Source organism: Ranitomeya variabilis, chromosome 2 (assembly GCF_051348905.1).
Source record: "Ranitomeya variabilis isolate aRanVar5 chromosome 2, aRanVar5.hap1, whole genome shotgun sequence".
Classification (NCBI taxonomy): domain Eukaryota; kingdom Metazoa; phylum Chordata; class Amphibia; order Anura; family Dendrobatidae; genus Ranitomeya; species Ranitomeya variabilis.
The window spans coordinates 661017351-661042630 of NC_135233.1; the positions used below are offsets into that span (position 1 = coordinate 661017351).

Below are 25280 nucleotides of genomic sequence, written 5' to 3' on the forward strand. Positions count from 1 at the left end.
GGCACAGTTTACGTCGGAAGAATTCAAAACTTTCAGTAAGAAGTGGGAATTTGAACACCAGACGTCTTCTCCGAGATATCCTCAGAGTAATGGGAAAGCAGAGTCAGCAGTAAAAACGGCCAAAAGACTCATGCAGAAAGCTAACCAGGCGGGTGCTGATGTATATCTGTCTATACTGGATCATAGAAACACACCCACCCAAGGCCTAGACAGCAGTCCAGCACAGAGGCTCATGAGTAGGCGTACAAAGACACTTGTACCAACTGCGTGTCATCTGTTAGAGCCAAAGCTGATGGGAAACATCGAAGCTAAATTACAGAAGAATCAAGCGAGGCAAGCTTTCTATACAATAAATCGGCAAAGGATCTGCCTGAGCTCCAGAGAAATGACAACATTCGGCTGCAGCCAAGCAGCACATTTGACAAACACTGGCAAAAGGCAAAGGTTGTCCAGAAACTGGGACCTCGGTCCTACGAAATTCTAACAGACGACGGAAGAAGACTAAGGAGGAATCGGAGACATTTGAGGAAAACGCGAGAAAGAGATGATTCATGGCCTTTTGAACAGTATCCAGACACCCAAGACAACGAGGCAGAAAGTACAAGTAAGGCACCAACAGTGACAGCTGATCATCAGGGTGAGGACTCTGGCCAGAGACAGACAATATCAGAAGAACTACCAGATGTACCAGATGTAGAAAGGGACACATCTTATATTACCAGAGCTGGCAGAATTAGCAAAAAGCCGGCGCACCTCAAAGATTATATCTAACTGGACGTACTAGGTTAATTTCTAACTTTGTCATAGTATACTTTAGTTAGTATCTTTTATTGTTCCTCCAGTTAAAAGAGAAAGGATGTAGCAATATGTTATATGTTCATGTGGCCTCTAGGGGTCTCACTACTTTTATGTGTGTTCTATATTCTTTGTTTGCAACTTGTTGGATGTTGTTGTTCACTTGATTCATGTAATGGAGGTTGAGGCATGATGTGAATAAAGAGCCTGGAGATACTCAAAGAGTGTGATTCATGACAGAATACATCAAACAGATCAGTCATTGTAACATTTAACAATGCTAGCTGTCCATGTGGTGTGTGACACATAAGCAGACCCATCTTGTTTCATTTATGAAGGAAGGACTCTTAAAGTCACAGAGTCTATTTGTACTGGTGCATCAGGTGGCATTAATCTTCTTAAAGGGCCATTATTAAACTGTGGGTCTCCTAAACTGTTGTAGCCTATGCTGTGAGTGGATGGGCTGCCGAGAATTACGACACCCCACAATACCCCTTTCATAAGATGTCCAGGAGGGCCTCCTGAAAAAATGTTGCATTGAATGCAAGGCCTGCACTGCTACCAATTCACATGCACCCCAATAAGCCTTTGAACCCACATACTGGATGGGCCCATGAAAATCCACTTCACAATATGCATTTTGTACTCCCATACTCCTTTGTTTTACACATTGGCAGCAAGGCCAGCCCTGCTGCATAGTCATATGCACCCCATTACGCCTTGGAACCCACATACTGGATGGGCCCATGAAAATCCACTTCACAATATTCATTTTCTTCTCCCTTACTCCTTTGTTTCACACATTGGCAGCAAGGCCAGCTCTGCTGCATAGTCATATGCACCCCATTATGCCTTGGAACCCACATACTAGATGGGCCCACAAAAATCCACTTCACAAAATTCATTTTGTACTCCTGTCCTCTTTTGTTTACATAGACAGCAATGTGTGCCCTGCTGCATAGTCATATGCACTCCATTACCCCTTGGAACCCACATACTGGATGGGCCATGAAAATCCACTTCACAATATGCATTTTGTACTCCTGTACTCCTTTGTTTACACAGTGACAGCAATGTCTGCCCTGCTGAATAGTCAGTCATATGAACCCCATTACTCCTTGGAACCCACACACCGGATGGGCCCATGAAAGACTACTTCACAATATACATTTTGTGCTCCTGTACTCCTTTGTTTTACACATTGGCAGCAACGCCAGCCCTGCTGCATAGTCATATGCACCCCATTACGCCTTGGAACCCACATACTGGATGGGCCCATGAAAATCCACTTCACAATATTCATTTTCTTCTCCCTTACTCCTTTGTTTCACACATTGGCAGCAAGGCCAGCTCTGCTGCATAGTCATATGCACCCCATTATGCCTTGGAACCCACATACTTAGATGGGCCCACAAAAATCCACTTCACAAAATTCATTTTGTACTCCTGTCCTCTTTTGTTTACATAGACAGCAATGTGTGCCCTGCTGCATAGTCATATGCACCCCATTACCCCTTGGAACCCACATACTGGATGGGCCATGAAAATCCACTTCACAATATGCATTTTGTACTGCTGTACTCCTTTGTTTACACAGTGACAGCAATGTCTGCCCTGCTGAATAGTCAGTCATATGAACCCCATTACTCCTTGGAACCCACATACTGGATGGGCCCATGAAAGACTACTTCACAATATACATTTTGTACTCCTGTACTCCTTTGTTTTACACATTGGCAGCAACGCCAACCCTGCTGCATAGTCATATGCACCCCATTAGGCCTTGGAACCCACATACTGGATGGGCCCATGAAAATCCACTTCACAATATTCATTTTCTACTCCGTACTCCTTTGCTTCACACATTTGTCAGCAAGGCCAGCTCTACTGCATAGTCATATGCACCCCAATATGCCTTGGAACCCACATACTGGACGGGCCCATGAAAATCCACTTCACAATATTCATTTTGTACTCCTGTACGCCTTTGTTTTACACATTGGCGGCAAGGCCAGCCCTGCTGCATAGTTAGTCATATGCACCCCATTACGCCTTGGAACCCACATACTGGATGGGCTCATGAAAATCCACTTCACAATATTCATTTTGCACTCCCATAGTCCTTTGTTTTACACATTGGCAGCAAGGACAGCCCTGCTGCATAGTCAGTCATATGCACCCCATTACGCCTTGGAACCCACATACTGGATGGGCCCATGAAAATCCACTTCACAATATGCATTTTGTACTCCCGTACTCCTTTGTTTTACACAGTGACAGCAATGTCTGCCCTGCTGAATAGTCAGTCATATGCACCCCATTACCCCTTGGAACCCACATACTGGATGGGCCCATAAAAAATCCACTTCACAATATTCATTTTGTACTCCCGTACTCCTTTGTTTACACAGTGACAGCAATGTCTGCCTTGCTGAATAGTCAGTCATATGCACCCCATTACCCCTTGGAACCCACATACTGGATGGGCCCATGAAAAACTACTTCACAATATTCATTTTCTACTCCTGTACTCCTTTGTTTTACACATTGGCAGCAACGCCAGCCCTGCTGCATAGTCAGTTTTATGCACCCCATTATGCCTTGGAACCCACATACTGGATGGGCCCATGAAAATCCACTTCACAATATTCATTTTGTACTCCCGTAGTCCTTTGTTTTACACATTGGCAGCAAGGCCAGCCCTGCTGCATAGTCAGTCATATGCACCCCATTGCACCTTGGAACCCACATACTGGATGGGCCCATGAAAATCCACTACACAATATGCGTTTTGTACTCCCGTACTCCTTTGTTTCACATGTTGTCAGCAAGGCCAGCTCTCCTGCATAGTCATATGCACCCCATTACGCCTTGGAACCCACATATTGGATGGGCCCATGAAAATCCACTTCACAATGTGCATTTTGTACATCCAGAATTCACCAATGATACACATAAAAGGTCTAAGTTAATCTACGCAAGTGGGGCTTTAGTGCAAGATTTCCAACATATCAAAGTAAATGGCATTTCCACGCCCAAAAAATTAATTACACCTCCATGCAAAGTGTGCGTTTTCTCCACAGAAACACTTGAAGATCATTTTTTTTTCGACTGTTATTGTATCAAATAAAGAAAATAATGTTGCTTCCCTGATATCGTCTTCTTATGGAAAAGAAACGCATTCAGTGAACTGTTAAACTGTAGGCAAAGATTGTACATTGCAAGATGGTGGACGTTAAACAAGGCATGGTTCCAAAAGTTTTTTTTCAAATGTCAGAAAAGTGCATTCTTCCCCTACCAAATCCATTTCTCAATGTTCAAATAAAAAATCACATATAAAATCACACAGAGTTAAGGAGAACTGACTGCAAGGAAAAAAAAAGGAAAGAATCTTTATCTCTTCCACCAAAACTTGCTAAAACTTCAGAGATGTGGCTGATAAAAATATCACCAACTAGTCCAAAAGCGAGTGAAACAGAATACTTTAAATCCTTGCAAGACTATAAAGTTTACTAATGTGACACAAAATGATGTCTGTTTTCAGTTAAGATTTTGAGAATACCCAACAATGCAGTCTGAATGACGTGATAGGAGACAGGAGACTGGTAGTTTGAAAAAAAAAATGGGGACCATGAAACGTCAAGCTGTCAAACCCGTTTCAAATGGTAATGGATTCCTGACAATATATTGAGAGCAGGATACACTACATTGAAGGACGATCAACGGTTTGTATTTTTTAATGGTATGATGGTTCCCTCTTTGCAGAATTATTTACAGGAGAATTTGGCAATTTTATTTGCCATGTTTTTAACACTAAGGTTCAGTTACGGCTTTAAAAAAGGCTAATACTTGCAATACAATGCAATTTTATTGCAAAGTACAAAATTCAAGGAATAGTATGATTGAATAGTATGAGTGCGTACACTTTTTTATATGTACTTAACATACAAAGGTTAATAAGTATATATAAGGATTAAATACATATAATGATTATGAATATATATAAATATTAACTACATACAGTATACTTACATCATCCACAAGAGGCTTTTAAACATTATCCATCTGGAATATCAGAGAAGCAACACCAAGACAGAGAACCCCTGGGAGATTACCTACACTGCATGGGCGTCCCCAATTATGCAGGTATGAGCACACTGTACATGTACAGGTATCCCAGTTTTTGCATCTGTCTTAAGGCCCCGTCTCACTTAGCGACGCTAAAGCGATCCCGACAACGATACGACCTGTCAGGGATCGTTGCTGCGTCGCTATGTGGTCGCTGGTGAGATGTCAAACAGTGAGATCTTCCCAGCGATCGCTGCTGCGATCTCACTGTTTGACATCTCACCAGCGACCTGTAGCGACCTGTACAACGATGTCACATGGGAGCTATTATGACGATTCAGTGTCTGAGTCGTCAACGAGGTCGTTGTTAAGGTGTCAAACACAGCAATGTGTGCTACCCAGCGGGACCTCAACGATCAAAAAACGGCCCAGGCCATTCCGACACGACCAGCGATCTCACAGCAGGGGCCTGGTCGCTGCTATGTGTCACACATAGCGAAATCGCTACTGAGGTCACTGTTGCGTCACAAAACTTGTGACTCAGCAGCGATCTCGCTAGCGATCTCGTTAAGTGAGACGGGGCCTTTAGTCATGTTTCTCAGGTCTTATATAGTGATTTACTCTATCTAGTAACTCTAGTTTCACCCAGCCCTTCAGGTGGCCAGCTTTCAAGGTCGGATGAAACTGAGATATCATGGAGTCATCAGACAATGGGCCATAAAACCTTAGAATATAAAAGCCACAAGGATTTAGATAAAACCACCACAGGCAGAGGTTCAGTAAACCTTAATGTTTTACAATGACAAACAGACACATAGAAGCTTAGAACTGTTTCTGAAGTGAATAAACAAACATTTTTCAAGATTGTGTCACTATGAGCATTGTATGTCACATCTGTAAATGTTTTACAAGAAATGCATCTATGTAATTGAAGGCATTCGGTAAATTTCAATCTGGATTCCAAATCGCCATTTGTATATTCGCCATTTGTATATTTGATGCAGCCAAAGTTATGGCTCTCAAGGAGAGAATCTAATATAGTGGATAAAGAAATATTTGTAATGAACTACTCAGCCAAACTAACAACATTGCTTTATCAAATTTATATGAAGTGTATTGTGTCCAATGTGAGCAACCATGCAACACAAAAAGGAGCTTTTCAAGTGAGCTCTTTAAGGTACACAAATGTTATGAAGTCTTTGCCAACAAGGATGTGGTTTCACCAATGGGGGGTACCTTTTGTAAAAATACACTATTGCCATCACAGCCCCCCTTGCCCAAAATTCAGTACAGAACACGTTCACCCTTGTCATCTAGTGGCAAGTAAGGAAGAGACATTGCAGGAAACCGAGTTAAGAAGTAGGCCCAATGTAGGGGTGTGGGTCTCTGAAACTTGTAATGAAGTGCATGAGCTGACAAATAATTCCCCAATGGGGGGTACCTTTTTTAATAAATAAACTAGTGCCATCGCAGCCCCCTTGCCTAAAATTCACCAGCCTATAACAGTACAGAACACGTTCACCCTGGTCATCTCCTGGCAGGTAAGGAAGGGACATTGCAGGAAACCAAGTTAAGAAGAAGGCCCAATGTAGGGGTGTGGGTCTCTGAGACTTGTAATGGAGTGCATGGCCTGACAAGCATTTGCCCATGGGGGGTACATTTTAAAAAAAATATTTTATGGGAATCATAGACTCCTTTGCCAAAAAATTGACTGTCTGTAGCAGCACTGAACACATGAACCCTGGTGATCTAGTGTTTGAAAATTAGAGGTGGAGGAAGGCCTCATTAAAAACTAGTCCCAATTTAAAGGATCGGGTCTCCTAGACTTGTAATGCCCATACACTAAGTGTATGTGATAACAAACATTTCCCCATGGGGGGTACATTTAAAAAAAATATAATATGGGCATCAGAGACACCCTTACAAAAACTTGGACTGCCTGTAGCAGCACAGAAGACATTAAGCCTGGTGATCTAGTGATGGAGACTGAGACGACATTGCTGAAGCCTCATTAAAAACTAGGCCCAATGTAAAGGATTATGTCTTCTAGACTTGTAATGCCTATACAGGTAGTGCATGGGCTGACAAACATTTCCCCAAGGGAGATACATTTTTTAAAAACATACTATGGGCATCATAGATACCCTTGCCGTTACGCCTGGTGATCTAGTGGTGGAGAATGAGGAGACATAAAGCTAAATTATAATGAAATCAATCAAATAATAAATGTGAATCCCCCTGTATGGTTCCTTGCTCCGTGTTCTCGTGCTCTGCCTGCAATGCATCCTCATTAATTGTGAGCAGAGGTTTTCAGAATGCAGAGAAGCTGAATGGTGACACTAATTATGGCATCATCGCCGCTCGCCTTCTTGGTGCAGTCCTCAAAGTTTTGGAGGATGGTACATATGTCTGACATCCATGTCCACTCCTGAGATCTTATGTGTGGAGTCTGAACTGATATACGCAACATATGCAGCGTAGAGTTCCAGCGCGTGGGGACATCACACACCAGTCGGTGAGCCGGAAGCTGCAAACACTGCTGAAGCACATAAAGGGCGGCTGAAGATTTAGCTGACTTTCTATAATGGGCAGACAGATGGCGTAATTTCACTAGCAGATCTGGCAGCTCCGGGTAGCTTTTCAGAAAACGTTGAATCACGAGGTTAAGCACATGGGCCAAGCAAGGTACTTGTGTGAGCTCACCTTGCCTCAGAGCTGCCACCAGGTTACGGCCATTGTCACACACAACCATGCCTGGCTTTAGGTTCAGCGGTGTCATCCAAATATCTGACTGCTCTTTCAGCGCTGTCCACAACTTTTCTGCATTGTGTGGGTTATCACTTATGCAGATTAGCTTCAGCATAGCCTGTTGCCGCTTGGCTGAGGCAGTGCTGCAGTGCTTCCAGCTTCTGACTGATGTGTTGATTTCAGAGATGGAGGCTGAAGAGGAGGAGGAGGTGCAGGAGCTGTACACTGGAGGGAAACCTTGATTGACGAAGGGCCTGTATCCCTTGGCGTGGGGAGGATGTGTTCCATCCCAAGGTCCGACTGGGTCCCGGCTTCCACTATGTTAACCCAGTGTGCCATCAGTAAGATGTACTGTCCCTGGCCACAAGCACTTGTCCACGTGTCCGTGGTTAGGTGGACTTTCCCTATAACAGCATTGTTAAGGGCACGGGTAATGTTGTGGGACACATGCTGGTGTAATGCCGGTATGGCACACTGGGAGAAATAGTGGCGACTGGGGATCGGTACCTTGGAACAGCCACCACCATCAGGTTGCGGAAAGCTTCCGTCTCAATGAGCTTAAAAGGCAACATTTCAAGCGCAAGCAGAAGAGAAATGTAAGAATTTAGGACTGTGGCCTGTGGGACGTTGGCTGGGTATTTCCGATTGCATTCCAATGACTGGGGTATAGACAACTGAAGGCTGTGCTGGGACAAGGAAGTGGACAGGCTTGATGATAGTGCTGCTTGACTGTGGGCAACAACAGGTGCAGGGCTAGAGGCATCTTCACATGCACGGTGGACTGGGGATTGGCTTCTACACAAAACAGTGGAAGAAGCAGTGGTGTCACCTGCAGACAGTGTTCCTGGAGCCTGGGGTTCGACCCACAAAGTCAGGTGCTTTGCTGCCATGTGCCTGATCATGCTGGTCGTGGTCAGGCTGGCAGTTTTGCTACCCCTGTGATGCAGACATGGCAGGTGCTGCAAATGGCCTTTTTGGGGTTATAGGCAAAAAGAGTCTTTAAAAATGGATGCACGCCTTCTGTCTGTGGCCACCACACTGCTTCTTCCTGCCTGTTGGGGTGATATGCCTCCTTCCCCATGTGTGCTGCTGTCCTCGCTCTGCATGTCCTCCTGCCAGGTTGGGTCAAGTTGACCGGCCGAGAGTCTGGAATCTTGCAAAGGAAAACTGAACAGCTCTTTGGAGTGTCCAAGTGTGGGATCAGTTGTCTCAGGGCTCTCGGCATGGCAGGAGGAAGGAGGATCATGGTGAGGAATATCCGGGCCACACTCACAGCTACTCAGACTTGACCGTGTGGAAGACATGGTGGTGGTGGTGACTAAGTGACTAGAAGCATTATCCGCTATCCAACCAACAACCGTTTTACACTGCTCTGGCTTCAATAGTGGTGTGCTGCGGTCCCCTACAAACTGGGAAAGAATGGTCGAGCGAGAAGATGTGGGTCTTTCTTGTGGCCCACTTTCAGCTTGGTCACGGCTTCATCCTCTGCATGCGCCATCAGCATCACATCCACTTCCCCATTCCTTGCCCTGCCCATTTTAAATGGAGCTAAATGATATCTGATCAGTATGCCTGCAAAGCTACGATTTTTTAAACAAAATGCCTGACATAACAGACTGTATTACATTTTTGGGGTGAATTCAAAATCAAAATAAAAAAGGCACAAGGCAGGCACACAGAACTATGCTACGTATGCCTGAGGAAATGCCATTTTTCAAAAACAGATACACAAGGACTCTGCCTGACATAGAGTGTATTAATGTGTTTTTTGCTTTTTGGTGAATTTAAAACCCAAAAAAAAGAGTGGCACAAGGCTATGCCTGCGGAAATGGGATTTTTCAAAAACAGATACTGCAGGACTCAGCCTGACATAACAGACTGTATTTATGTGTTTTTTGCTTTTTGGTGAATTTAACAAAAAAAATTGAACAAGGCTAGCACAGAACTATGCTACGTATGCCTGCGGAAATACGTTTTTTCAAAAACAGATACACCAGGACTTAGCCTGACATAGACTGTATTAATGTGTTTTTTGCTTTTTGGTGAATTTAACAAAAAACAAAATTGAACAAGGATAGCACACAGAACTATGCTACGTATGCCTGCAGAAATACGATTTTTCAAAAACAAAAACACCAGGCCTCAGCCTGACATAACAGACTATATAAAAAATTTTTTTGCTTTTGGGTGAATTAAAAAAAAAAGAGTAGAACAAGGCTAGCACACAGAACTATGCTACGTATGCCTGCAAAACTATGATTTTTGAACAGATACACTAGGCCTCAGTCTGACATAACAGACTGTATTTTTTTTTTGGTGAATTTTAGAAGAAAAAAAAGAAAAGAAAACTGCAGCTAGGTATATCTACTATATAATTGTCTAAGGGTCACTTCCGTCTGTCTGTCTGTCCTTCTGTCTGTCACGGATATTCATTGGTCGCGGCCTCTGTCTGTCATGGAAATCCAAGTCGCTGATTGGTCTTGCCAGCTGCCTGTCATGGCTGCCAGCGAGACCGCTAAGTGATCTGGGTAATTTCGCAATGCATCCTGGGAAGCCAGGCGCGCTTCGCCAGAGGTTCGCTGGATCTACGCTGGATCCCGGCGGGTGAGTTTATAACTATTTTATTTTATTTTTTTAACAGGGATATGGTGCCCACACTGCTAAATACTACGTGGGCTGTGTTAGAAACCGCATGGCTGCTATATACTACCTGGCCAGTGTTAGATACTATGTGGGCTGTGTTCTATACTGCGTGGTCTGCGTTATATACTACATGGCTGCTATATACTACGTGGGCAGTGTTATATACTACGTGGCTGTGTTCTATACTATGTGGCTGTGTTCTATACTGCGTGCTATATACTACGTGGCCACTGTTAGATACTATGTGGGCTGTGTTATATATTACGTGGCCAGTGTTACATACTACGTGGGCTGTGTTATATACTGCGTGGCTGCTATATACTGCATGGCTGCTATATACTGTGTGGGCTGTGTTATATACTATGTGGCCTTTGTTATTTACTGCATGGCCTATATTAACGCATTGGATATTCTACAATATGTAAGTATATAGCAGCCACATGGTATATACCACAGGCCACGTAGTACTCCTATATACTACGTGGCCTGTGCTATCTACTATGTGGCTGCTATATACATACATACATATTCTAGAATACCCGATGCGTTAGAATCGGGCCACCATCTAGTAGTAAATAAGCAGCAGCAGACAGTTATGGACCTTTGGGAGGGATGCAGTGGGAGCTATGTACGCACATACAGTGCCTGCAGGCCTTGCACTGATGTGGATATGCTGTGCCCTGCCTACCTAGCGCTGCAATCTCGGGATTCACAAATTAGCTGTAAAAAGGACTGTTGGTTTCTCAGGAGCTGTGGACTGAACAGTTACAGAAAATAAAAAAGAGAAAAAGAATTGCACTGAGCCCCTGAATGCGTGTATAACGCGAAACGGCCGTCGTTCTGTTTCTCCGCCTGTACCATCTGCCCTGTACCTGCTTGCATTACCTTGTACATGCAATTCGCTTGAAATAAAGGCCTAAGGTTTTTTTCATCACTGGATTCTGAAGTGTTGCTGCATTTTTTCTTTTTTTAATGAACAGATGCAGACCTACACTAACTATTAAAAGCATGATTCTTACCCTATTAATGCAGCAGCTCTCCCTACACTTGCTGAATCCGCAGCTGAATGCGGCGAGCAGGACAGCGCCAGGTCTCTTATACTCGTGATGATGCTGTGCGGCCAAGCCAATCACTGCACGACCACAACAAAGATGGCTGCGGCATTTCATGGCCTGGCAGACAATCCCTGCAGCGTGATTGGGTCTCTAAAGTCCGCCAAAAATGCTGGGTGGAGACACCAGTTCCCACCAAGTAATACTCTGGCGAGTAATGAGTAGTGGTGAGCGTGTTTGCTCATCACTAATTGCCACCAGATAGTGACCGAATAATACCACATACAAGGAACAAATACTGCAACACCATGACCAGGCCACATATTACCACCTCATAGTGACTGAATAATGCCACATACAAGGGACAATTACCACCACACCATGACCAGATCACATATTACCACCATATAGTGACTAAATAATACCACATACAAGAGAGAAATACTGCCACACATGACTAGACCACATATTACCGCCACATATTGACCGAATACTACAATACAGAACACTCAGAACACTACTAAAAAATACACAATACTAATATTACCATAGGTGCCATTATACATAGAACTCTGTACACAGTATCAGTGTACAGGTAGCACAGGGATCACCACAAAGGAGCTCTGTATAAAACACTGTATATAGTGTACAGGTAACAGACTGACTCACTAGTGATGTATTGCGGGTTTTCCACTACAGAGAGGAGCCAGAAGACTGCAGCGTCTGATTTCTCCTAGTCCTGCACTGGTTAGAAGCACTTCACTTTCATATTAAACTGTGTAAATTTATTTTGGCAGTGCAAGGGTTAATCTGCTCAGTTGAGAGCTCCTGGAGCATTAAGGCTCTCAGCTGTGCAATGTTAGCCACTCCCATCTCATAATCTGATCCCTAACTAGCACTCATTGTCAGAGTAGCTTTTGCTGCATGGCTGGAGATTGTGGTTGGTTATCGCTGGAGAAGGCGTTTGATGGATTTATCTGTGACTTTTCACCCTCCACTCCCCGATGCATTTCTCTATGTGTGAGTATATTTGTATGATATTTTTTCCTTACCCCTGTTCATATTACCTTGTTAGTCTGGTGGGTGCACTATGGTGCACTACAGTACACTACTACTCCCCTGTTCCCTGGGTGGGGGAAGGGTACAGACTGAGGGCAGATTCAGAAGCTAAGGTAAGGTATGTGGCCCCGGCGTCTTCACCATCACAAGTAATCCGGGGAGCAGGGCGAGCTAGGGTGCCCCTAACATTAGGAAAAGGGAAGGATCCCCTGGTCCCGGGACACCTGACAACAAAGCCAAGACATAATGTCTGTAGTTGAAGTCCTTCATCTTCACTTTTCTTCTTCATCCAGTGCAGACCATCACTTCTTCCATCCAAAACTCATCTCTGTAGATAACAGTTATCTAGAACACCGTTTCCAGAGCACCACTTCAAGAGCACTTTCCCCAGTTTCTCCCCAACTTCTGCACTACACCAGATTAAGAAAAAAAAGTGTGTGACATAGTTCTCCTGTCCTATGCCTGTGTTATTTCCAATAGGCTCCCTATTTTTGATATCTCTCTCAAAACATCTTGGTCATATTGGTGTTGTATATCTATTCGAGGAATATGTTTGAATAAATTGTGCATAGCTCTGCACCATATAATAACACTGCAAGTGTTTTACATCTGCCTATTGCATCTCTACATGGAGTGTTCATATAGCAACCATTGTTAGATAAATTCAATTAGGCCGGAGTCACACTAGACCATAATACGGACGAGTGCTATGCGATAAAAAATCGCATAGCACTTGGACCAATGTTAATCTATGGGGCAGCTCCTATCATCCGAGCCGTATTCAGGATCCGAGTGAAACCGCAGCATGCTGCGATTGTCAGCGTATCTCAGCCGAGAATCGCCAATGCAAGTCTGGGACTTCTCCAGGTGACAGGAAATTGACTCATCCATTATCAGGAAGTTTGGCATGCAAATTTCTTTGCCAAGCTGTAGAGAAAAGCAGTAAGCACGCCTCCACGGAGTGTAGCAGCATGGCCAGATACGTCAATGTCAAGATGCTGATAGCTCTAGTCCATGATAGGCCAGAACTATGGGACCAAAGTGATGCACATTATGCGGACCGCGCACTTAAAGACGCATCATAGAGGTCAATCTGTCGCCCCATGTTCCCCGATTTTGATGAGCGACCTCATGAGGTGCAGCAAGAAATTCGTAAGTATCATCCTTTTTCAAAATAAAGAAAATTTACCATGATGAGAAAAATTACCATAAACACATCATATGTGATGTGATTATTAGTGACGTAACTTTAAACTCATGTGGCCGGATGCAAAATCATCAACATGACCCCAAAATATTTGTAAACTTTAATAGCAATAGTCCTTTTATATAGGACAAAGGGACTTTTATGGCTCCCTAGGCTCCAGGGCCTGGGTGCGATTGCAACCCCTGCACCTGTTGGAGTTATGCCCCTGGTGTTTAGTAATATGTGTCATATTTCAGACTATACACATGATAAAAGTATAATGACAAAATACAATGAAACATACATGTTTAAAGCCACACAATATGATTGATAGTTAAAACATTTCTTGTGTTTCTTTGCAGTGACTGATGTCATTAAATGCTGGCGGAGTTGCCGGGACCAGTACCGGTGGGAAAGACAACTTTTTGGGCGGAGTGGTGATGCAGCCGCCAAAAAAAGAAAATATGTCTATTTTGAGCGGCTTAATTTTCTTGCACCGGTGATGGACCTCAGACCGTAAGTGCATGCATATCCCCACATTTTTTACACATGCTGTAACGGGTATATTTTGATTTTTAAATCACTGATTTGTTTTTTGATTAACAGAACAGAGTCAAACCTTACAGAAAGGGAGACTGCATCAGGCTCCGAGGTCATCATTGACCCCGTTGGTGAAGTTGCCGAAGTGGCTGGCCCATCTTCACAAGCAACAGCCAGCAACCAACCACCACCACCACCAGCAGCATCTTCTGCCACACCGGAGGCCAATCCAGAGGTGGAGGAAGGGGCCCACAGCACCAGTCCAACCTTGGCTCTGGATACCTCACCACAGCCTTCTGCAAGACCACACCATTGGCAGTGCAGAAGGGTGCTTTCTACCACTGCCACCAAGAGGCAAATGGACACAGGGGTGTTGGACTATTTGTACAGGGCTGCCCATGAAGATGGGGAGGAAGCGTACTGCCGCAGTCTTGCCCGCTACTTGCGTCCCCTTCCGCGTTCGGTCAGGCTGCGGACCAAATGTTCATTACAAATATTGATGCGGCAACACCCCCAAACAACCCTACTTCTGTCTTTGAGTATCTGGAAAGGTGGCAACTGACATCAAGCAACCTTCTTCCACTGCAAGACATTTCACAGGACCAAACAGTAACAGTTGCTGCAGCACCCCGCCACGTATTGCACCACAGCCACAGGCTGCCCAAACCCAACAGCAAACCCAACCTAGGCCAATGTATGAGTATACAACATCTGCCCAATCTGTCCACTTGAGCAGACACACGTTTGGAGGCTGGTCCCAACATGTGTCTGCTCGACATGGCCATATTGGGGGGTATGACCAAATGGGTTAATCAAGTACCAAGGAGTTAATGCACTTCTACCCTCAACCACTATTTCACTCAGACACAGGATCGAGCCTTGCCCCAGAATCCTTCATACACATCTGCCATACCACAGGTTGACAGTCAGGTTGGGCAACCACCTAGACCAAGTTCCGCACATGCTGGCCTCGCGCCATCACCACCCCCAACCTATCAGAACATGTAATATTTTTTTAAGTTTTATTTTGCTGTCAGTGAAGGTTTTTTTTTGTTAATTTTATTATTTGCCTTTGCATATTACCCTTTATTGTTTGCTTAGGTTAATAGGCCTAAAATGACTTATGATGTGAATGTTTTTGTCTACTTTCAAAATGTTTTGATCAGTTAAAAACATTGGAAAAACAATGAGTGTCATGTATTGTTAGGACTACATACATGATGTGCCTATTTACCAAATCAACAATTTTTTTTAAGAAAAACAAAGTACACACTTCAAACAGGAACATTACTATATTTATTAACTTAGAAGAAATAAAAAACTATATAGAAACAGCATTGTCTTGCCAGAGAGTCCCTCTGGTGAAACAAAATAATTGGTTAAGACATCACGCACTTTTAGGCCAGAGGGCTGATGATGTGAAGGAAGGACATGTGTAGTAGACAAGACAGTATTTGCATAATCAACTTCATCATCAGCAGATGATGGACAATCATGGTATCTTGTGAATTTGTGAAGAACAACACATGCTTTTATCACCCCATTCCCATTGGCTTCACTCAGTTGAATTGCGGACTGCAGTACCCGCCATTTGGCACACAGAATGCCTTAGGAACACTCTACCAGACGGCGGGCATAGGAAAGACGGAAATTAAAAATTCGGCGCCGGTAGTCCAGGCCTCTCCGTGGATAGGGCCTCATGAGGTTGCGTGTTAATTGAAAGGCCTCATCTGCTACCATCACATAAGGCACTGCATCCAAATTAGCCCCTGGTATGTGACTTGGGGGTGGGAGATCCAACTCATTATTGCGCAGCCGCCGACCCATAATGGAAGAATTGAAGACTCTGGAGTCTCCAGTTCTTCCATAGGCCCCAATATCTACAATTATAAACCTTAGTGACTGTCGACCAGGGCCAACAGCACTACAGAAAAATACTGTTTATAATTATAGAATTGGGACCCCATCCAGAGCTCCAGTACAGTGGGGAAACTGGAATGTGTCCTGAAATCCTTGGGCTATATGCAACCAGTCTGCCATTTTAGGCTCAAGCATGACCTCTTGATGTAGTCTTGTCCAGATTTTAGAGCATGTAGTCCATACAATGCCTGAGATTGTTGATTTGCCAAGTAAAAATTCTAAATGCAGTACCGCATATGAAAGGCCAGTGGAAAGGAATCTAAAAGTAAACATAATGAGACAAAAAAAATAAAAAATTGGACCACATAACAGTTTAATCTTGGCAAAAAGTTAGTTTATATAACTAATAAGCCATGTCTTTAAAACATTTAAGTACATGCAATGGCTTTGATGTTTTTTAGACAACCATATATTATAAAAGCACAAATGATGTTTAAGCAACATAAAAAATAAGGGTATTTAAACAAAAAGTGATAAGGCCATGAAAGAAACAAGGCTATTTTAAACATAGAGGATGAATACATACCGCGTAACATAAGGATAAGGCGCTCCTCTGCAGAAATACATTTGCACATCCTGGTGTCCTTCTTGGTGATCCCTGGGCGCACAGTCTCCAACAAAATGTCAAATGTTTCAATCCTCATCCGACAATATTGGAAGAACTTGTCCGGATGTGTCCTCAGAGCTGCATAGAGACGGTTGAAATGGCCTTTATTGAACCGTTGCTTCAAAAGCGGATGTACCCACATCCGTCTCCGCCTTCTTGGATCCATAATCACTGGGTATGGCTCCCCAAAACGTTGAGACAAAACCCAGTTGTAAAGCACACACTCTGTTGTGTTAAAAGTAAGTAGGTCTGACATGTTGCTCATAAAGAAGAAATACACCAACACAAGCACGGACTCTACTGCATAGATTGGTGGATGCCACCTGTTTAGGGCCAATAAATAGGGTTCTTGATGATGATTTAAATTACTTTCAGGTCTAAAAACCGTTATACTGTGTGTCCATTTTGCAAGCCGGTGAGATAATCTCGCCATACGGATGCCATACGGATGTCATACGGATGTCACACGGATAGTTTGATGCGAGGAAATCGCATCCTCGTATTGCACATGGATCACTGTTTCTGAAACATTTGTGCGATTCTCGTCCGTGTAAAACGGACCAATTTTTTATACGTTGTGTGTGACTCTGGCCTTATAAACAGGCTTCTTGAAGATTGGCTTATAGGGAAAATGTAAGCAGGATTGTGCTGAGTAACCTACAGACAGTGTCAGGATGGTACCATTATACTGATTAAAATGATACCTTGGTTGATTAAATCTTTATTTTAAGGTTTGAGTTAATGATATGCTCGTGTTTCGGGGCGGGCCTGTGGGGGGTCTTCATGTAGTGCTCTTCTTAGCTATTCATCAGTATGGCTTCTGACAGGTCACTGATTCCTCACGCTGATAGCTGCTACTGTGCAGGTGTGGCCTACACCATTTTGAGACACATTTTTATTTTTTTAATAAATGTATTCATAGCATCAAATAGCATCAACCTGCTGCAGGTGATTTTTTTTCTCAATATATAATATTCATTATGTAAAATAGGGGGCAGGTCAGTGAAGGATCAGTGAATGACCTGTCAGAAGCCATGCTGATAAATACCTAATCAGAGCACCACATGAAGACCCTCCTCCACAGCCCCGCCCCCTGGAGCACGAGCATATAATTAACTCAAAACTGAAAATAAAGATTACACAACAACCACAAGATGGAATTCATCAACCAAGATATCATTTTAATCAGTATAACGGCACCAACCTGACAATTACTGTAGGTTACTCAGCACAATCCTGCTGACAGTTTCCTTTTAATGCAAATCTTGCTTTTTATGTCCTACTAGATGTGGCCCGATTCTAATGCATCAAGTATTCTAGAATATGTATAGTAGCATATAGCACAGCCCACGCAGTATATAACACAGCCCACGTAGTATATAAAACAGCCAAGTAGTATATAGCACAGCCACGTAGTATATTGCCCAGCCATGTAGTATATTGCACAGCCACGTAGTATATAACACAGCCCACGTAGTATATAGCGAGAGAAGTAGTATACAACACAGCCCATGCAGTATATAACACAGCCCACATAGTATCTAGCACAGCCCACGTAGTATATAGTAATGTGGGTACCATATCCCTGTTAAAAAAAGAATTAAAATAAAAAATAGTTATATACTCATCTTCCGGCGGCCCCCGGATCCAGCCCAGGCGTTTAGCGATGCTCCTCGTGATGCTCCGGTCCCGAGAATGCATTGCGGCAATAACATGTGATGATGTAGCGGTCTCGCGATACCGCTACGTCATCTCCGGTCATTGCCCCAATGCATTCTTGGGACTGGAGCATTGCGAGGAGCAGGAAAGGCGCCGGAAGGTGAGAATATAATGATTTTTTATTTTTTTAATTATTTTTAACATTAATCTTTTTACTATTGATGCTGCATAGGCAGCATCAATAGTAAAAAGTTGGTCACACAGGATTAACTGCAGTGTTAACGGACTGTGTTACACCATGTTATGCCATGGTGTAACACAGTCCGTTTAACGGACTGCTAAACCGCTATGGGGTGCTGACTGGAGGGGAGTAGGGAGGGGGCACTGACTGGAGGGGAGTAGGGAAGGGCAAATTTGCGGCCGGACTGTGCCCGTCGCAGATTGGTCGCGGCTGGCATAGCCGTGACCAATCAGCGACGCGGGATTTCCGTGACAGACAAACAGACGGAAGTGACACTTAGACGATTATATAGATAGATGCATTATAAATCTGATTTTATGAAAATTCTGTTTACAATATGTTCATGTTTTGAGTTTAATATACATAAGGTTATGGTTGCACAATGCACTTAATTTTGTGTACTTAGTGCACTTAATGGTAATATAGCAAATTGATTAGCCATGATACTTTTTTTTTTATCTGGAACCACGGGATAGAATCACCTGGTCTATACCTAGACCAGGTTGGGTGTTTGTGTGCATATAGCAATCTTCTGAGCTTTTAAACGCTTTTAAGGATTCTTTGTGGCTTGTCCTTGCTGTTATTTGTATTTACAAATAAATAAAACATTGTCTGAGGTGATCACTATGGTCTACATACGAGGGGCGTTCACTAAAGATTTCCCCTGACCCACTTCTATCTATCACACGATGTTGAAACTGCCCATGTGTAATGATATAAGTCTCTTTAGGTTACGTGCCAATTTGCAACTCAGAACTGATAACGGTCTTGATTTTACAGGTGCTGAAATGGTGTGAGGTTTGATAATGTACCCAGTGGAATACAGAGCAATCATCAAGTTCCTTTACTTGAAAAGTCGCACACCAAAGGAGACATTCGATGAGATGAAAGAGGTTTATGGTGATGATTTCCCATAATATGATATAGGCAAGAACTGGCATCGTCAATTCAAATGTGGTTGGACTTTGGTGTGAACAGCTCCAATTCCAGGTGGACCCCACTCTGCTATTGATGAACACACGATCCAGCAAGTAGAGGTTGCCATTTTGGAAAATCGACGTGTAACCATTTGCCACCTAGCCCAAAATGTCAAGATTAGTGTGGGGTCTGTGGAAAAAAATCATCCATCTTCACATGCATAAGGTATCCACTCGCTGAGTTCCCCGGCTGTTATGACCCCAATGGCGAGGGTCTCAGAGGAACGTGGAAGTCTGCAGAATACAAAAATCCAGCTCATAGGGCAGTGGTAACTGGGTTGACCATATATCTACTCCTAACGCCAACACTAGAAGTAGCCGGGGATCATTCCTACGTTGATTCTAGATGACACGCGCCAGCCGGAGAATCTAGCTACCCCTAGTAGAGGAAAACAAAGACCTTTCTTGCCTCCAGAGAAGGGGACCCCAAAGCTGGATAGAAGCCCCCCACAAATAATGACGGTGAGGTAAGAGGAAATGACAAACACAGAAATGAACCAGGTTTAGCACAGAGAGGCCCGCTTACTGATAGCAGAATAAAGAAAGGTAACTTATATGGTCAACAAAAACCCTATCAAAATCCACACTGGAAATTCAAGAACCCCCGAACCGTCTAACGGTCCGGGGGGAGAACACCAGCCCCCCTAGAGCTTCCAGCAAAGGTCAGGATATAGATTTGGAACAAGCTGGACAAAAATACAAAACCAAAACAAATAGCAAAAAGCAAAAGGCAGACTTAGCTGATATAACTGGAACCAGGATCAGTAGACAAGAGCACAGCAGACTAGCTCTGATAACTACGTTGCCAGGCATTAAACTGAAGGTCCAGGGAGCTTATATAGCAACACCCCTAACTAACGACCCAGGTGCGGATAAAAGGAATGACAGAAAAACCAGAGTCAAAAAACTAGTAACCACTAGAGGGAGCAAAAAGCAAATTCACAACAGTACCCCCCCCTTAGTGAGGGGTCACCGAACCCTCACCACGACCACCAGGGCGATCAGGATGAGCGGCATGAAAGGCACGAACTAAATCGGCCGCATGAACATCAGAGGCGACCACCCAGGAATTATCCTCCTGACCATAGCCCTTCCACTTGACCAGGTACTGAAGCCTCCGCCTGGAGAGGCGAGAATCCAAGATCTTCTCCACCACGTACTCCAACTCGCCCTCAACCAACACCGGAGCAGGAGGCTCAGCAGAAGGAACTACAGGCACAATGTACCGCCGCAACAAGGACCTATGAAATACATTGTGAATAGCAAACGACACAGGAAGATCCAGACGAAAAGATACAGGATTAAGGATTTCCAATATCTTGTAAGGCCCAATAAAACGAGGTTTAAATTTGGGAGAGGAGACCTTCATAGGAACAAAGCGGGAAGAAAGCCATACCAAATCCCCAACGCGTAGTCGGGGACCCACACCGCGGCGGCGGTTGGCAAAGCGCTGAGCCTTCTCCTGTGACAACTTCAAGTTGTCCACCACATGATTCCAGATCTGCTGCAACCTATCCACCAAAGAATCCACCCCAGGACAGTCAGAAGGCTCCACATGACCCGAAGAAAAGCGAGGATGGAAACCAGAGTTGCAGAAAAAAGGCGAAACCAAGGTGGCGGAACTAGCCCGATTATTAAGGGCAAACTCAGCCAACGGCAAGAATGTCACCCAATCGTCCTGATCAGCAGAGACAAAACACCTCAAATAAGCCTCCAAAGTCTGATTGGTTCGCTCCGTCTGTCCATTAGTCTGAGGATGGAAAGCAGACGAAAACGACAAATCAATGCCCATCCTACTACAAAAGGATCGCCAGAACCTGGAAACGAACTGGGATCCTCTGTCTGACACAATATTCTCAGGGATGCCGTGCAAACGAACCACGTTCTGGAAAAACACAGGAACCAGATCGGAAGAGGAAGGCAGCTTAGGCAAAGGAACCAAATGGACCATCTTGGAGAAGCGATCACATATCACCCAGATAACGGACATGCCCTGAGATAGCGGAAGATCAGAAATGAAATCCATGGAGATATGTGTCCAAGGTCTCTTCGGGACAGGCAAGGGCAAGAGCAAACCGCTGGCACGAGAACAGCAAGGCTTAGCTCGAGCACAAGTCCCACAGGACTGCACAAATGACCGCACATCCCTTGACAAGGAAGGCCACCAAAAGGACCTGGCCACCAGATCTCTGGTGCCAAAAATTCCCGGGTGACCTGCCAACACCGAGGAATGAACCTCGGAAATGACTCTGCTGGTCCACTTATCCGGGACAAACAGTCTGTCAGGTGGACAAGACTCAGGCCTATCAGCCTGAAATCTCTGCAACACACGTCGCAGATCCGGAGAAATAGCTGACAAGATAACTCCATCTTTAAGAATACCAACAGGATCCGTGACTCCAGGAGCATCAGGCACAAAGCTCCTAGAAAGAGCATCGGCCTTCACATTCTTTGAACCTGGTAAATACGAGACAACAAAATCAAAGCGGGAGAAAAACAATGACCAGCGGGCCTGTCTCGGATTAAGGCGTTTAGCAGACTCGAGATACATCAGATTTTTGTGATCAGTCAAGACCACCACACGATGCTTAGCACCCTCGAGCCAATGACGCCACTCCTCAAATGCCCATTTCATGGCCAACAACTCCCGATTGCCCACATCATAATTTCGCTCGGCAGGCGAAAACTTCCTAGAGAAAAAGGCACAAGGTTTCATAACAGAGCAACCAGGGCCTCTCTGCGACAAAACGGCCCCTGCCCCAATCTCCGAAGCATCCACCTCAACCTGAAAGGGAAGTGAGACGTCAGGCTGGCACAAAACAGGCGCCGAAGTAAACCGGCGTTTCAACTCCTGGAAAGCCTCCACGGCAGCAGGAGCCCAGTTAGCTACATCGGAGCCCTTCTTGGTCATATCCGTCAAAGGTTTCACAATGCTAGAAAAATTAGCGATAAAACGACGGTAGAAGTTAGCGAAGCCCAAGAACTTCTGAAGACTCTTAACTGACGAGGGCTGAGTCCAATCAAGAATAGCTCGGACCTTGACTGGGTCCATCTCCACAGCAGAAGGGGAAAAAATGAACCCCAAAAAGGGAACCTTCTGTACACCAAAGAGACACTTTGAGCCCTTGACAAACAAAGAATTTTCACGCAAAATTTTAAAGACCAACCTGACCTGCTCCACATGCGAATCCCAATTATCAGAAAAAACCAAAATATCATCCAGATAAACAATCAAAAATTTATCCAGATACTTCCGGAAAATGTCATGCATAAAGGACTGAAAAACTGAAGGCGCATTGGAGAGCCCAAAAGGCATCACCAAGTACTCAAAATGACCTTCGGGCGTATTGAATGCGGTTTTCCATTCATCACCTTGCTTAATGCGCACAAGGTTGTACGCACCACGAAGGTCTATCTTGGTGAACCACTTGGCACTCTTAATCCGGGCAAACAAGTCAGACAACAGCGGTAAAGGATACTGAAATTTGACAGTGATCTTATTTAAAAGCCGATAATCAATACAAGGTCTCAAAGATCCGTCCTTTTTTGCCACAAAAAAGAATCCCGCACCAAGAGGGGAAGAAGACGGACGAATATGTCCTTTCTCCAGAGACTCCTTGATATATGAACGCATAGCGGTATGTTCAGGTACCGACAGATTAAACAGTCTTCCCTTAGGAAATTTACTGCCTGGGATCAAATCTATAGCACAGTCACAGTCCCTATGAGGAGGCAGTGCACTGGACTCAGACTCACTGAAGACATCCTGATAATCAGACAAATACTCCGGAACTTCCGAAGGCGTAGAAGAAGCAATAGACACAGGCAGGGAATCCCCATGAATACCACGACAGCCCCAACTTGAGACTGACATAGCCTTCCAGTCCAGGACTGGATTATGGGTCTGTAACCATGGCAGCCCTAAAACAACCAAATCATGCATTTTATGTAAAACCAGGAAACGTATCACCTCGCGGTGTTCAGGATTCATGCACATGGTAACCTGTGTCCAATACTGCGGTTTATTTGCTGCCAATGGTGTAGCATCAATACCCCTAAGAGGAATAGGATTTTCTAATGGTTCAAGAGTAAAACCACAAACGCCATGACAGGATAAGATGACAGTGAGCAAATCAAAGTTACAGACAGAATAAATTTAGGTTGCAAATTACCAACGGTGACAGGACTAACAACCTTAGCTATACGTTTAGAGCATGCTGAGATAACATGTGTAGAATCACCACAGTAGTAGCACAAGCCATTCCGGCGTCTATGAATTTTCCGCTCATTTCTAGTCAGGATTCTATCACATTGCATTAAATCAGGTGTCTGTTCAGACAACACCATGAGGGAATTTGCGGTTTTTCTATCACATTGCACCGAATTAGGTGTCTGTTCAGACAACACCATGAGGGAATTTGCGGTTTTGCGCTCCCGCAACCGCCGGTCAATTTGAATAGCCAGTGCCATAGTATCATTCAGACCTGTGGGAATGGGAAAACCCACCATAACATTCTTAATGGCTTCAGAAAGGCCATTTCTAAAATTAGCGGCCAGTGCACACTCGTTCCAATGTGTCAGCACGGACCATTTCCGAAATTTTTGGCAATACACTTCAGCCTCGTCCTGCCCCTGAGACATAGCCAGCAAGGCCTTTTCTGCCTGAATCTCAAGATTGGGTTCCTCATAAAGTAAACCGAGCGCCAGAAAAAACGTATCAAGATCAGCCAATGCCGGATCTCCTGGCGCCAACGAAAAAGCCCAATCCTGAGGGTCGCCCCGTAAGAACGAAATAACAATTTTTACTTGCTGAGCAGAATCTCCAGATGAACAGGGTCTCAGGGACAAAAACAATTTACAATTATTCACGAAATTCCTAAACTTAAACCTGTCTCCGGAAAACAGTTCAGGAATCGGTATTTTAGGTTCTGACCTAGGATTTCTGATAACATAGTCTTGTATGCCCTGCACACGAGTAGCCAGCTGGTCCACACTTGTAATCAAGGTCTGGACATTCATGTCTGCAGCAAGCATAGCCACTCTGAGGTAAAGGGGAAGAAGGAAAAAAAAAAAACTCAGAATCTTCTTTCTTATAATCCCTCTTCTGCAATGCATTAAACATTTAATACTGGCCTGGCAAACTGTTATGACCCCAATGGCGAGGGTCTCAGAGGAACGTGGAAGTCTGCAGAATACAAAAATCCAGCTCATAGGGCAGTGGTAACTGGGTTGACCATATATCTACTCCTAACGCCAACACTAGAAGTAGCCGGGGATCATTCCTACGTTGATTCTAGATGACACGCGCCAGCCGGAGAATCTAGCTACCCCTAGTAGAGGAAAACAAAGACCTTTCTTGCCTCCAGAGAAGGGGACCCCAAAGCTGGATAGAAGCCCCCCACAAATAATGACGGTGAGGTAAGAGGAAATGACAAACACAGAAATGAACCAGGTTTAGCACAGAGAGGCCCGCTTACTGATAGCAGAATAAAGAAAGGTAACTTATATGGTCAACAAAAACCCTATCAAAATCCACACTGGAAATTCAAGAACCCCCGAACCGTCTAACGGTCCGGGGGGAGAACACCAGCCCCCCTAGAGCTTCCAGCAAAGGTCAGGATATAGATTTGGAACAAGCTGGACAAAAATACAAAACCAAAACAAATAGCAAAAAGCAAAAGGCAGACTTAGCTGATATAACTGGAACCAGGATCAGTAGACAAGAGCACAGCAGACTAGCTCTGATAACTACGTTGCCAGGCATTAAACTGAAGGTCCAGGGAGC

At 44.3% G+C, this 25280-nt stretch overlaps 1 protein-coding gene across 6 annotated transcripts in view; it reads left to right on the top strand.

The window, feature by feature from the left end:
• The window catches only part of AIG1 (androgen induced 1), a 494204-nt gene that overhangs the window by 135717 nt on the left and 333207 nt on the right, over positions 1-25280 (top strand). The window contains exons 2-3 of one of the 6 annotated variants that reach the window (XR_013221759.1): positions 13914-14067; positions 14158-16292. The exons of 4 other annotated variants lie outside the window; for them this stretch is intronic. Coding sequence is in view for 1 of the 2 variants with exons in the window: in XM_077289209.1 (XP_077145324.1) it covers positions 19299-19322 (24 nt within the window). In the remaining variant the exon portion in view is untranslated. Of the gene's footprint in view, positions 1-13913; positions 14068-14157; positions 16293-19298; positions 19683-25280 lie in introns of those variants that run through there. One more of the 6 variants, XM_077289209.1, reaches the window with a different exon arrangement.